The sequence below is a fragment of the Somniosus microcephalus genome, chromosome 26 (genome assembly GCF_052327205.1).
Source record: "Somniosus microcephalus isolate GS21.2 chromosome 26, FLI_Smic_1.0, whole genome shotgun sequence".
Taxonomy (NCBI): domain Eukaryota; kingdom Metazoa; phylum Chordata; class Chondrichthyes; order Squaliformes; family Somniosidae; genus Somniosus; species Somniosus microcephalus.
Window position 1 is genome coordinate 40749924 of NC_141012.1, and position 15384 is coordinate 40765307.

General features: G+C 44.4%; 1 protein-coding gene across 9 annotated transcripts in view; it reads right to left on the reverse strand.

Moving 5' to 3' along the window:
* The window catches only part of pknox2 (pbx/knotted 1 homeobox 2), a 464550-nt gene that overhangs the window by 31182 nt on the left and 417984 nt on the right, over window positions 1-15384 (reverse strand). For 8 of the 9 annotated variants that reach the window (XM_085968080.1, XM_085968078.1, XM_085968085.1 and 5 more), the window contains one exon: window positions 9436-9558. The exons of the other annotated variant lie outside the window; for it this stretch is intronic. In XM_085968080.1, coding sequence (XP_085824206.1) covers window positions 9436-9558 — 123 coding nt within the window. The remainder of the gene's footprint in view (window positions 1-9435; window positions 9559-15384) is intronic. 9 annotated transcript variants of the gene reach the window in all.

The window sequence follows — 15384 nt, forward strand, 5'->3', positions numbered from 1 at the left end:
CATCCTGGCGGTCACCATTGACCAGAAACTTAATTGGACCAGCCACATAAATACTTTGATTACAAGAACGGGTCAGAGGCTGGGTATTCTGTGACGAGTGTCTCACCTCCTGACTCGCCAAAGCCTTTCCACCATCTACAAGGCACAAGTAAGGAGTGTGATGGAATACTCTCCACTTGCCTGGATGAGTGCAGCTCCAATAACACTCAAGAAGCTTGACACCATCCAGGACAAAGCAGCCCGCTTGATCGGCACCTCATCCACCACATTAAACATTCACTCCCTCCACCACCGGTGTACCATGGCTGCAGTGTGTACCATCTACAAGATGCACTGCAGCAACTCGTCAAGGCTTCTTCGGCAGCACCTCCCAAACCCGCGACCTCTACCACCTAGAAGGACAAGGGCAGCAGGTGCATGGGAACACCACCACCTCCAAGTTACACGCCATCCTGACTTGGAAATATATCGCCGTTCCTTCATCGTCGCTGGGTCAGAATCCAGGAACTCCCTCCCTAACAGCACTGTGGGAGCACCTTCACCACACGGACTGCAGCGATTCAAGAAAGCGGCTCACCACCACCTTCTCGAGGGCAATTAGGGATGGACAATAAATGCTGGCCTTGCCAGTGACGCCCACATCCCAGGAACTAATACATTTTAAAAAATCGAGGTTGTCTTCTTCCTTTCCTCTATTCCTTAGGGACACAACTGGTCCATAACCTGACAACATTTGATATTTGAGTTGCTCAACACCTCATACAGGTGAAGGTGTCCTCAAGATTCTACTTCCAGTAACACCCTTCCTTGCTTATTTCTTCAGTTTGCATGATTTGATTAATTGCAACGGCTAGGTTTACTGGGGCGAGGGTGGGGGCGTGGTGTGGGTGGAGTAATTAGACAAAAATCCAAGGAAGTAATCAGGCTCCTGCAATGACAACTTCCGGTCACTCGCTGAAGCACTAGCGACACATGGTAGCAGGCGGCCAGTATTACAACAGATGGGCTAACTTCTTTTATTCATTCTCAGGATATGGGCATCGCCAGCAAGGCCAGTATATATCGCCCATCACTAGCTGCCCTTGAGAAGGTGGTGGTGAGCCTTCTTCTGGAACTCTGCAGTCCATGTGGTGAAGGTACTTCCACAATGCTGTTGACTGCATGCCTCATTAATTGAAATCCTCAGCGTTGTCAACACTTGCATTATCTCAATGCTTAGAATTCACACAAAATGTAACAATGTTCATGACCCTGTTCATAGAAGATAAAAAAAATTAACCTCCCCGATGCCCTGGGCTCCAGATTGGTGCTACTTTGAGACTCTTGCACCAACCCTATTTGGGAAACTGTCAATATTAGCGATGCTGAACACTGCATATTGGGCTGCAACCTGTTCCTGAGGATTTTGATATCAAACAGTGGGAGCAAGGCACTGAAAATCATTTTCTGGGCATTAATTCCAGATTCTGCACACTCCTGAAGAGAAGCTCAGATATTTTTGTGGGTCTCTGAATTACCCTCCATTTTCCTCACAGTTCTACAGCCTATTTTAAGGTGTGGATTACACTCGTTGCTTCCCTTCTCCTAACTTTATTCTCACTGCCCACTTTCTTTTACCCCCGGCTTGTGCTCCTTCGAGTCCACCAGATCCCCAGGAATATTTTCTATCCCATCAAAAATAAGCTGGTAAATTCCGGACTGGCTACAGCAGAATTTTTGGCCTTTATGAAACTCTGTACTGAAAATCTCAGGCTGAATTTTAGTTTAATAACCCTCAACCCAATAATTGCCACTCTTCATGTGAGAGAGTACCTGGTGAGAATCAGCAAAGAGGGGGAATCACGGTTGTACACACTTAACGCTCACATAGGCACAACACCTTCTAACAGCAGTGACAACGAGCAGGAGATTCTCCCCTTTTCTAGTCCAGCGATGCTCGTACTAACTGTGGTGCCTCAATTGTCATCAGCTAACTCTGCACCAAACAAGAATCGAGCTTGGGACCATCATAGTCTGTACGCCTTCTCCCTCCACCCGCCCCTCCCTGCCCCACCCCACACTAGGCACTGCATTAACCAACTGATCCATCAGGGGGTGGGATGGGGTGGGTGGAGGGGGCGGGCTCCAGAAATTTTGTATAACATTTAATTAAATGGGATCACTAAACAATCACAGCTGCACAAAACATTTCTCAACATTGTTCAGCTTTTTTTTAAACTGTAAGATGGCAAATTTGAACATTTTATTCATAAGTCTCAGTCCTGTACTGTGTTCTGGACTGGGTGCTGCTCTATCCTTGCACTGTTGCATCAATAGGAGACCGCCATTGCTTCTCCTTCATGCAATGCATTTTGGAAGGGCAATGTTGACGGTGCTTAGCTGGATGCTTCAGAGCTGCACCACAATATTTTTTTAAAATTCCATTGAATGTGGCCTCCAAAATAATGCACATGAAAGTATTCAAAGTGTTTCGCAGACCACTGAAAATTTTATGCAGTGATGAGCCAGGTTTCAACTCCATGTCAGTCTTCAATGCTGTATTTAAATGCTTCTATGGCATTCCCACTCACTGCCTCAAGTCCTTTCACAGCTAATTTATGTTGGAAAACTACTTTTCAGCACCAGCTTCAGTCCCGCATTGGTAAAAACCAACCTGTTTAGTTTCCAAAAACATTTGAAAGGCCAACAATTTTGTTCAATGCTGTCCTAATGACAACAACTTGCATTTATACAGCGCCTTTAATGTAGTAAAACATGCAAGGCGCGTCACAGGAGCGTTATCAAACAAAAATTTGACACCGAGCCACATAAGGAGACATTAGGGCAGAAGACCAAAAGCTTGCTCAAAGAGATAGGTTTTAAGGAGCGTCTTAAAGGAGGAAAGTGAGGTGGAGAGGCAGAGAGGTTTAGGGAAGGAATTCCAGAGTTTAGGGCCTCGGCAGCTGAAGGCACAGCCGCCAATGGTGAAGTGATTAAAATTGGGAATGCACAAGAGGCTAGAATTGGAGGAGAGCAGAGATCGTGAAGGCTTGTAGGGCTGGAGGAGGCTACAGAGATAGGATGGGGTGAGGCCATGGAGGGATTTGAAAACAGGGATAAGAATTTTTTTAATTGAGGCATTGCTGGACCAGGAGCCAATGTAGGTCAGCGAGCACAGGGTGAACTAGTCTTGGTGCAAGTTAGGATATGGGCAGCAGAGGTTTGGATGAACTTCAAGTTTACGTAGGGTGGAAAGTGGGAGGCCAGCCAGGAGTGCATTGGAATAGTCAAGTCTAGAGGTAACAAAGGCATGGAAAGCAGATGAGCTGAGGCAGTGGCAGCACGACAGAGGAGGAAGTAGGCGGTCTTGGTGATGGAGTGGATATGTAGTCGGAAGCTCATCTCGGGGTCAAATACGACACCAAGGTTGCGAAAGGTCTGGTTCAGCCTCAGACAGATGTTAGGGAGAGGGATGGAGTCAGTGGCTAGGGAACGGAGTTTGTGGCGAGGACAATGGCTTTGTTCTTCCCAATATTTAGCTGGATGAAATTTCTGCTCATCCAGTACTTAATGTCGGACAAGCAGTGTAACAAATCATAGATAGTGGAGGAGTCGAGAGAGGTGGTGGTGAGGTAGAGCTGGGTGTCGTCAGCGTACATGTAGAACCTGACGTTGTGTTTACGGATGATGTCGCCGAGGGGCAGCATGTCGATGAGAAATAGGAGGGGGCCAAGGATAGGTCCTTGGGGGGGACACCAGAGGTAACAGTGCGGGAGTTGGAAGAGAAGCCATTGCACACTACGATTGGATAGATAAGAATGGAACCTGGCGAGGGTAGTCCCACCCAGCTGGACGACGGAGAATAGGTATTGGAGGATGTTGTAGTTAACCGTGGCAAAGGTTGCGGGCAAGCCCAGAATGATGAAGAGGGATAGTTTACCATGGTCACAGTCACATAGGATGTCATTTGTGACTTAGATAAGGACAGTTTCAGTACTGTGGCAGGAGCGGAAACCTGATTGGAGGGATTAAAACATGGAGCTGCAGGTAAGATGGGCACGGATTTGGGAGGCAACAACACGTTCAAGGACTTTGAAGAGGAAAGGGAGGTTGGAGCTGGAACGGTAGTTTGCAAGGACAGAGGTCAAGGATGGGTCTTTTGAGAGGAGTGATGACGGCAGATTTGAAGGGGAGAGAGACATTACCTGAGGAGAGGGAACCATTAACAGTATCAGCTAACATGGGGGCCAGGAAGGGAAGTTGGATGGTCAGCAGTTTGGTGGGAATAGGGTCAAGGGAGCAGGAGGTGGGTCTCATGGATGAGATGAGCTCAGAGAGGGCTTGAGGGCAGATTGGAGAGAAAGAGAAATGTGTGAGTTCAGAGCTAGGGCAGGGGTAACCTTAGGGGAAGCTGGCCCAGTGAGCTAGGACTACCAATTTTGCCCATAAACTAAGCAGATCAACTAGTTGCATTAAAGCAAGACAGGATAGTGGAACCAGTGTCGTAAATATAAACAAGTGAAGCACAAATTTCAAATACCAGCAGGAATTGCTTCACACAAAGGGCAATACATGTCTGGAATAATCTGCCAGGCAAGGTGAAAGAGGTACAGAATTTAAGGGCTTTCAAATTGGATGCTAGGGAGCGAGCGTAACAGTAATAGAGGGATGAGCACAAAGTTGATGGGTTGAGTGGTCTTTTCATCCTGGACTTTTTTAATGCTCCAGTGTGGAATGCAATGACTTTGTAACTCTGCAAGTAGCAGAGGAATTATCACCTGAAGTAAAGTTTCCAGCAGATAAGCCAGGAGCAAAAGCAGTCACGGATGAAGTTATTCATGAGCGAAGACGACTTTTGCTGCAGACGATTTTTGCTGTTTGTTTTCCCTGTGGCTTCATGAACTGGAATCGCACCAGCTGGTGTCTTTACTGCAGCTGTGCTGAGTGGATTAAAGCAGCAGCTCGCGGTATCAGAGTAAAGCACGTAGTGCGTGAGTTAATGGAAAAGTACTTGGAACTCTCCACTCGAGAGCCATACCTAACCCAACCGGAGAATTCCAATGTACTAAACCACATCCGTTGTGTAGAATTCCTGAGATATGCACAATGTTTCAACATATAATACTGATCCAGAAATAAAATGCTTCCCTACTGTCTACATTTAACAGCTAGTGTGCTGAATATCCATTGCATTGTAAAGATTAAGGAGAGACAGGAGGGAAAATTGATCCTGCCCTTCCAACAGGGAATCGCACTCAAAGGAAGCGCAGGCCAGAGCTAAGCTACAGCACCGTAGTGTTGAATCTCTGACCTGCACTCCCCTCGAGTGCAAGACTCCATTTACCTTGTAATTCAAAGCAGAACAACAACAAAAGGAATCAATAATGAGAATACGAGGCTGAAATTCCTTAATGATAAACAGGAAAGTTCCTGCTTCTCTCTGTAATTCCCAAGAAGATTATGGATGAGGAAGGCTGTTTGACTCATCTTAGTCCATCTATCCAGACAGACCCGGCAGTCCCCCCTAGTGCACATCCATTCAGTAGCTTGCTAATAAAACTGCAAGGATGCATAAACAGAAACATACATTTTCTGAGAATGCAATCTTGTTAGTGGCTCATTAATGCAAAATCAACAGACATATGAGGAAAATTTCCTGTGTGTGTCGTGCATAGTGAAATTATAACCATGTTTGTAAAGGATGCATTTATAAAGGAAGTTTAAATTATTTGCACATATTGCACAGAGGGAATCTTACCAACGGTCTCTTTAGCTGCGTGGCTGCGTAGCGCTCCAGGTGTCCCGCGCAGCCGGCTTTTCAATGTAAAAACCATGCATGTGCGGTATTTTGAATGGTCTGCACAGCCCTTTAAAGGGACCGCGCGGCGCCAAAAAAAAAAGCTGGAACATTGAATCATACCAGACGATAAACTGAGAAATCCACAAGTTAAATTAACGGAGTAACTTCTTTCTGCTCAGTCGTTAACTTATGAAATATACCACCAAGTTCAGTGATTACTGAATCAATCGCAGCATTCAAGAAGGAACTGCACTGAATCCTCACTCAGCAGGGAGTGAAAGGTTGTAGTATAAAAATGGAAATTCTCTGCACAAAGGATGGTTAGAATGCGGAATTCTCTTCTGTTGTTAAAGCAGAGGTCATAAATTCTTTCAAATTGTGATCAGATTGTCGCTCGAAAGGGAGGCATATTAAAAGGGGTATGGGGAACCTGAAGGAGAGAGAGATCAGACTAGGTGGCCAACGTGCAGAAAAACTCGATGGGCTGAATGGCCTGTTCTGTGCTGTCACAGTTCCTGATTTAGTAATTTTGTGTCCTGAAATAGAACCTCAAGATGGAAAAAAGCCAAAGGGGTTGAATGGCCTTTTCTCACTGTTACACTAAGATACTCAATGCAATGGTAATTTTCAACTGGAGAAATAGTGTATTAGGGGTTATGTTTTCCTCTATTTGTGACAAAGGGGAAAGTGCTGTTTTTGGGCCCACATAATTCACAATGCGGGGATGTACTATTTTGAAATGCGCACTTGCTAGGAATGAAATTTAATTAGCGTGAAAGAACTAGCAGCTAGTCATGACACATCTGCAACGCCGATCCTTCAAAATACATGCCAAACATCACAGAATGAAGCAAAACAGTGATTGCACAAGCCTCAAAAAGACCAGCTATCCATAGACAGAGGCACCAAGGGGGTTGATCTCTGTGGCTCTATTTAGAGAGTGATGCGATAGGTTAGGAGAAATGTCTTGATGCGGAGGGTTTAGAGTATGGTACAGGTCCACAACCCCTTATCCGAAACCCTTGGGGCCAGATGTGTTTCGGAATTCGGAATTTTTCGGATTTCAGAACGGTAACACCCGAGCGGGGGTCCACTCAATCAGCACACGGTCAAGATCTTCATTTTTTGCCCTATGCAATGTTTTCCTATTTTTCATTAGTTTATGGTCATCACTGTCAGTGTAAAACTTCAACAACTTGTCTTTCTGTTTCTTTAAGTCATATACGGTGGTAGTTCCCACACCATATTCTTCAGTAAGATGCCGCACAGACACACCACGATCAAGCTTCTGCAATGACTCCACTTTCTGCGATATCGATAATGAGAGATGCTTCCTTTTCTTCTTCTCACTGTTACCCATAGGGGTATCTGCAGCTCTTTTTAGCATTTTCACAGTGAAATTAAACTCAAAATCACAAAATAACAAAAAATATCAGAGAGCAGCAGACGCACGTGTGACTGGTAGCAGCACTGAGACACAACTGATGCCTCACACCTGCGTGGGTCAAGCATCGGCCGCGTCGGGTCATGTTTGACACCACTCGGGTCATGTCTGGCACCACTCGGGTCATGTCGTGCACACGAGTGACGCTCCACGAAAAAACTTTCGGTTTTCAGAGCCTTTCAAATTTCGGAATTGCGGATAAGGGGTTGTGGACCCTTAATAGCAAAATACTGCGGATGCTGGAAATCTGAAATAACAACAGAAAATGCTGGAAATACTCAGCAGGCCAGGCAGCATCCGTGGAGAGAGAAACAGAGTTAACGTTTCAGGTCTGGGACCCTTCATCAGAACCACAAAAAGCTGGAAATGTAACAGATATTAAGCAGGTGCAGAGACGGGGGCGGAGGGGTTTAGGAGGGGAGGAAGGAATTGAAAGAACATGCTGTGAAAATGTTGCAAATGGGAATGGCAAAATCATACTGCATGAAAAATGGGGGCAGGGATTATGATCTGAAATTGTTGAACTCTATGTTGAGTCCGGCAGGCTGTAAAGTGCCCAATCGAAAGATGAGGTGCTGTTCCTCTGTTACATTTCCAGCTTTTTCCAGTTCTGATGAAGGGTCCCAGGCCTGAAACGTTAACTCTGTTTCTCTCTCCACGGATGCTGCCTGGCCTGCTGAGTATTTCCAGCATTTTCTGTTGTTATTTCGGGTTTAGAGTATGGTCTGTTTTGCCACAGGGTGTATTAAAATGCAAGACCGTTACATCTTTTAAGAGAAAAGTTAAAGCAGAGGAAGATATAGGGCTATGGGGAGAGCACAGAGCAATGAGATTTGTTTTGAATTGCTCTAGCAAAGAGCCAGCACATATATGCTGAGCCAAAGGGCCCCATTTAGGGCTACAAACCTCTACAGCTCTACTGATAGAATATTACAGCATAGAAAACAGGCAACTTGGCCCAACAATTCTGCACATGAGCCTCCTCGGGTAATTCCACTCTCTTGTTCACTCTCCACTCTTAATATTTCTCTTTATCAATCAACTATTTAATTCCCTTTCAAAAGGAATCTATGGACTCTGCAGAAGATTCCACACTTTAACCACCCGCCGTGTAAAGATTATTTCCTGACCATCCTTTTAATTTTGTGATTATCTTAAATTGCCATTAAAATTCCAAATGAAAGTCAAAGATGTCACACACTGATATTCAATACTATCACACCTTTGTGTTGAAACCTTGCTGTGTGACATTAGTGAGGAAAACGTTAATATATTTGTATAAAAGTCCTTCGTCCATTGTTTAAATTAATGTGACTAGTTCACTTTAAACAGGTTAATGACCATCAAAAATAGCGGATAGGGAAATTCCATACAACACGCTAATACGCTGCTTACTAATAACGCAAGCACAATCTCAACCCACTTAAAGCTGTGTATAATATTTTTTATATTATATATAGAGTCACTATAATTCCTGAATAATTTTTTGCACAATTATATTTTTGTATGGAGCTAAATTAAGGTTTGCATTTGCAGAGTTATAGTTGAAAGGCAATGTACCCCCTTTATTTTGCTGTTTTTTAAAAATCACTTTATTTTCTAACATTATTGTCACTTTAAATCAGAATAAAGATCTTTGCCTTCTTTCTCCACCTCCAGTGTGATTGCCAATGCCTGATTCACCCATAGCAGAAAACTCCTCTGTACTATTTACCTCTGCCGCGATTGTGCGGATGATGATGATTAATCTCTTCTGTTGAACTCACTAACACCAGGTCTGGCCTAGAGTACAACATTCATTTCTCGATTTGACGTGGACCGAGTTCATTATTAATGACCTTTAATGAGCTCAAAATTTACTATTGATTCAGTTTCCATTCATGCTCATGATCCATTTTTGTAATGAGTAGACATGGACAAATAGTCTGCCAACACTTCCTACCAACTCGCCACTAGTCCGTACTCACTCTTTGCTAAACTTGGTGAATGGAGAAAAATATAGCCTTGGAAATTTGGGGACTGTAAAATTAAAGTGCTTGAGTGAAGTGATTTACATTGTACGTACACAGAATTACTGAACAAATAGACAGGTTACTGCACTAATGCATATATAATGACATCATTCAATTTCCATCAATAATTTCAACACTTTAGCCCTCCCCAGTCCTTCCCACCCAAAAAGAAAAAATGAAAGGTAACTTTGCTCACTCACCACAAGATGCTGGAAAAGCCAGGAGCGCATGATGTTAGTGGCGTGTTTGGGCAGAACACCACGTTTACTCTTTGACTTCTTGTCCTCTCCATCCTGTAGGAGAGAGGTCAGCTCCAGATTCACCTATTTTTACAGAGAGAGAATGAAAAGGAACAAAAAAGGTGCTTATAAAATTAGACAGGCTCTGATGAGGAAATTCCTCTTCTCCCACCCCACCCCACCCCACCTGATCTCATTCTTCCAGCATACCGACCGTCTATGGCCCATTACAGTTTGAATGCCCACTTGGACCATGGGGGAACCACTTTTCATTCTGGGCGTCATGCATCAGCATCGGGCACTCCCATGTCAGCTTTCACCTGAGTAAATGGAGTTAAGCTCCAGTCTCTGACCTCTCCAACTGAAGTTACCAGCTTCGTTGCCAAATTAGGGGTGGTGATGCACAATTAACCCAGGCTCACTATAAAATGAATTGAGACTCAAATCCAGCCCAGCTGAATGGGATGAGTCTCCGTCTGCTGGCTGTAGAACAGGTTGTCAACCCTTCAGGAATTGAACATTAATCTCCGGGGCACCATTACCAGCAACACCCCAGGAGAAAAATCACAGGGACATTAAAAACAGTGTGTGTTTTTTAAAATATTCTTTGAACATTTATTAGTTGTGAAAATATTGGCGATGGGGTCAAAAGGCTGTTTGACTGACAAGTCAAGCACCATCCAATCGGGTAATTAAGAGCCTGTTTGCTTTCCAATTGGTGTGGGAAGGTGGTGCGCTGCGAGGATGGGCGAGTCAGGCGACCAATGGCGGGAGCGTGGAGGCGGGGGTGGTTGGAGGCAGGAGATCATGTGATGAAATATGCCCAGGAATACGTCCAGCCAGAGGTGGCAACCCTAGCTGTAGATGTCCGATGTGAAATGAGATGGGGCAGTCTCAATACAGCCCCTAGTGTTCCTCTGAGATTAATGTTGAGGCAGAGTACAGTCAGTTTTATGTTGCATTCAACAGTATTATCCCTGATCTGTGAGTGCCTGATACTGACACTGGGGGCCTGAAATGGGAAAGTATTCTGTTTCCATCAGCTAACATCCCATACACGATGGGCATAAAATTCACAAAAAAATAAGTCAACTGTAATACTTGAGTGTACTGAATATCAGTAGCAATGAAACACAGTTCCAGACGATCATGCAGATCGGAGTATCGCACACACACTCGTAAAAGTGAGATCAAATCTTAATCTCACCCAGAGATGGCACAGTAACAAACACTAACGGCTAAATTAAAAGCATCATTTCTAATCGAGTACATGCGGGGAATTTTAATCTTTTCAGACACCACGACTCTGATTTCCTGAGGAAAAAAAAACGGTTGTTGGAAGCAGCACAGGCATGACGGTTGCCATGGGGACAAGGAAACACAGGCCTAGTGGCTGCATCACCTAGAGCCAGAGGAAAATTCTTTGTGAGCTACTTAATATTGTCTGGACAGGAATGTCACACGGCTGCTATATGCTGAATGCAACAGATCCCGCTTGTTCAACTGTCAAGTAATAAGCTACGATATAAAACTTGATCATCACTCCGGATTCATCTCGGCTCACTAAAAGCAGTAAAGATAGCTCCGATGGCTGAGCTACTTGAAGAGAGTGAACAGCTGAGCCATACAGAGCAGGAAGGTCCCAGATTCTATCCCTGGCCTGGACTGAGTTAGCCGATTTCAGCCAGAGTGTATCGCCATTACAATGGTACCTCAGTGTCGCTGGCCTAGGGAAGGAAAGGGGAAGGCAATTCAGACATGGTGATGTAGGCTGCTGACATTCAGGGCCCGATAATAACTGAGGTGGGAAGTGAGGTGGGGGGAAGAGTGAGATTTAGGAGCCGGAAAACCCGGAAGTACGGGTTTCCCGCAGGTCCTGCCGAATTTAATAGCAGCACCTGATTAAAATTTTTTGAATCGTAATCCCAGCCACAGCCAACCAGATTCAGAGGTTGGCTGGCTGTCGGACAGGTAGGCGGCAGAGAGTGGAGCAGAGGTGCATTGGATGTTGGGGGGCGGGAGAGCTGGACATCAGAGAACATGACTGCTGCGGGTAGTTACTCACACACATCCAAACGCACCTCCGTTAAACCCAGGAGTGGGCGCGTTGGACCCGGGTTACAGTCGCAATCCAAAAAGCAATTATTTTAACTACCCATCTGCCCCCAACCCACCCGTTATTGGGGGTTAAAATTTCCTCCTCAATGTTCAGCCTCACACATGCCTCTGATGTCTCACCTCACACTTGGAGGAGGTAATGGAGGACTTGTTGAACTGTATCTCAGCACGATTAGCACCTTCAGGTGAGGATTTAAAAGATAGTTAAGCATTGTCCTCCCACACATCCTACCTCACTTGTGATCAAAAAGAACAAATGGTCAGAAAGCGAGTAACCTTGTATCTGCCTATTAGATGGAACAACAGACTGGAACTTGTCTCACGATCCAGCTTCGCGCCCATGATTCCTCTGTCTCTTCCCCCAGTGTACTCCCCTCCTCTCCTGAAGGCGTTAATTCACTCGGAGATACAATTCAGTGAGTTTCCGCCACCCTCCAGTACTCCAACTTAGATTAGCTAACTCAGTGATTGAACCTGAGCCCAGTCAAGACAGCAGTGGCAGTTCTACATCTGGTCTGAATGATTCACACTTCACTAAGCAACAAACTTATCAACTGAGCCAATTTTGGTCACATGATCTCTATGCCTCAACACGTCACTGTTATACACTGAACCGAATACGTTGTCCTATGCACAATCTATCACCACTCCCAATTACATGTATAAATTATCACCTGTACTGTGGTATAACAGAGGCTGGCTTGGCTCTTTTAGCTGTACTGTCGCTTCTGAATCAGTAGTACATAGCTTAAAAACCCCACTGTAGCACATGATTTAGGTTGTCATGGCAGTGCTGATGGGGTGCTGCATTATGGAAGTGCCACGGTGTAGACGAGATACTAAAACCCAAGCCCCGTCTTTCCTTTCAGATCGATGTAAAATATCCCAAAGCACTATTCAAAGAAGAGCAGAGTTTGCCCAGTGTTGCAGCCAGCATGTCTCCCTCAACCATTACCTAGAAAAACAGATTAACTGGTCCTTCATTTAATTTAATACATAACAATAGTGACCACACTTCAAAAAGTAATTCATTGGCTGCAAAGTGCTAGGGGATATCCTGAGGATGTGGTAAGGTGCTGTAGAAATGCCAGTATAAATGTTAAAACAAAATAAACACACAACCAGCTCCCAGAACTTATTCAAAAGCCGACAGGCACTCCCAGTATTCCATCATGGCAGCAATTTTAACACAGTTGTGTGGAGAGGATGGTGATGCACGTTGTAGCCCAACTAGAGACTGGCTGAAATATCCGAGGCCGCGTGTCACAGATAACCATGCAAGGGGACACTGCCCGAAGCATTTCAAACTGGATTTATAAATCAACCTACAAGGAGCCATATGATAAGCTGCATATGTACACACACACACAATACAGTCTATTCAGTTTAATTCAAAAATTGATTCATTTGAACGGCTTCATAATTGGAACTTTAGAGCAAAATATCGGAGTAGACTGTGTGGGTTTATAATATATTATAAGGCTTGCATGTAGCATGCACTTCCCGTCAGTGTCACACTTACTTCATGTAACATTTTCTCTGTTACACTTTGTTGCTAACAATCTTATATTGTTATATACATCAGTGTAGCCTCCAACTCACCTTGAGCAATGCCAGAGGAGATCTGCATATATTTCTTTAATGTATGTATACATTATGATGCATAATGATTTATTATAAAATACAGTATGGAACCAATACTGTTCTTAATTTCCAACAGCTGCACCTATTTGGTCAGGATAAATATCCACCAATAGAATTCCATAGAATGTACAGCACAGAAACAAGCCGTCTAGACCAGTGTTTATGTTCCATACACGCCTCCTCTTACCCCTCATCATCTAGCTCCATTATCCTTCTATTCTTTCTCCCTCATGTGTTTATCTAGCTTCCCCTGAAATGCATCTATACTACTCATCTCAACTACTCCCTGTGGTAGCGAGTTCTGCATTCTAACCACTCTCGGGTAAAAAAGTTTCTCCTGAATTTCTTATTGGATTTATTAGTCACTACAGGAAACTTTGTGCTATCCGGAGGTTGAATGTCCGGCAGCTTCGATCTAACGGCAGAAATCAGCAGCCGTTTTGGTTAGGTTTTTTTTCTTCTCCTAGCATTCTTTTCACAGGCAGGCTCTGGAAAGCGTCTTTGTAGCTTAGCAACAGCTTCAGAGACGCTTCCAAGCTACTGGGCCGAGTGTTTACAAGCTGTTGCTGAGCAACAGTGTTTGTGGTCAGATACGGCAGGCTCTGGAAGGTGTCTCTGTATCTTAGCAACAGCTTCAGAGACGCTTCCAAGCCACGGGCCGAGTGTTGACAAGCTGTTGCTAAGCAACAGTCTTTGTTGTCAGATACGGAGATGAAAAGCTCCTATCTGATAACATTGACGCTGGTCTATCCGGAAGTTTTGAGGCAACGGCAGCAGCTCGGTCCCGTGGGTGCCGGATAGCACAAAGTTTCCTGTATCTTATATTGATGACCCCAAGTTCTGGTCTCCCCCAGTGGAAACATCTTCTCTACGTCTACCCCATCAAATCCTTTCACAATCTTGAAGACCTCGATCAGGTCACCCTTCAGCCTTCTCGCTTCTCGACAAAAGAACCCCAGCCCATTCAATCTTTCCTGGTAGGTTCAACCTCTCAGTTCTGGTATCATCCTTGTAAATCTTTTTTGCACCTTCATCCAGTGCCTCTACATCCTTTTTATAATATGGCAAACAGAACTGAGCACAGTACACAAAGTGTGGTCTAACTAAGGTTCAATACAAGTTTAACATCACTTCTCTGCTTTTCAATTCTATCCCTCTCAATGGGAACCCCAGTGCTTGGTTCACTTTTTTATGGCTGTATTAACCTGTGTCGCTACTTTTAGTGATTTGTGTATCTGTACCCCCAGATCCCTTGCTCCTCTACCCCATTTAGACTTGTATTCCAAGGAGTATGTGGCCTCCTTATTCTTCCTACCAAAATGCAACATTTCATACTTATCTATATTGAAAGTCATTTGCCAATTACACACCCATTCTGCAAATTTATTAATGTCTTCTTGTATTTGCAGTCATCCTCAGCATTAACTATACCCCCAATTTGGTGTCATGTTGTTCTGTATGTTCACTTGATGGGAAATAAAGCAGGTTAACAAATGATAATAGCAAAATACTGCGGATGCTGGAAATTTGAACTAACAACAGAAAGTGCTGGAAACACTCAGCAGGTTAGGCCGCATCGAGGAGAGAGAAACAGTCAACGTTTTGGGTTGAACCCTTCGTCAGAACTGGAAAAGATTAGGGAGGAGAGATTTTTAAACAGGGGCAGGGGAGGGGAGAGCAAAGGGAAGGTCTGTGACAGGATGGAAGGCAGGAGGGATTGACTGACAAAAGGGATGATGGTGCAAAGCAAAAGGAGAGGTAATGGGACAAGTAAAGAAACAAAAGATGGCTCTAGATGATGTGTGAATGATGGCGGCAGCAACATTAACAGCTACCATGTGAGGAAACAAGAGAGAAAAATAAATTTAAAAATATATAAAGAACTACAGGGGCCAATTTATAGTCTGAAATTGTTGAACTCGATGTTAAGTCCAGAAGGCTGTAAAGTGCCTAATAGAAAGATGAGGTGCTGTTCCTCGAGCTTATGTTGAGCTTCGTTGGAACAGTGTAAGAGGCCGAGGACAGAGAGATCAGAGTGGCAGTGGAGCGGAGAATTAAAGTGACAGGCAACCCGAAGCTTAGGGTCATGCTTGCGGACTGAATGGAGGTGTTCCGCAAAGCGGCTCGCCCAATCTGCGTTTGGTCTCC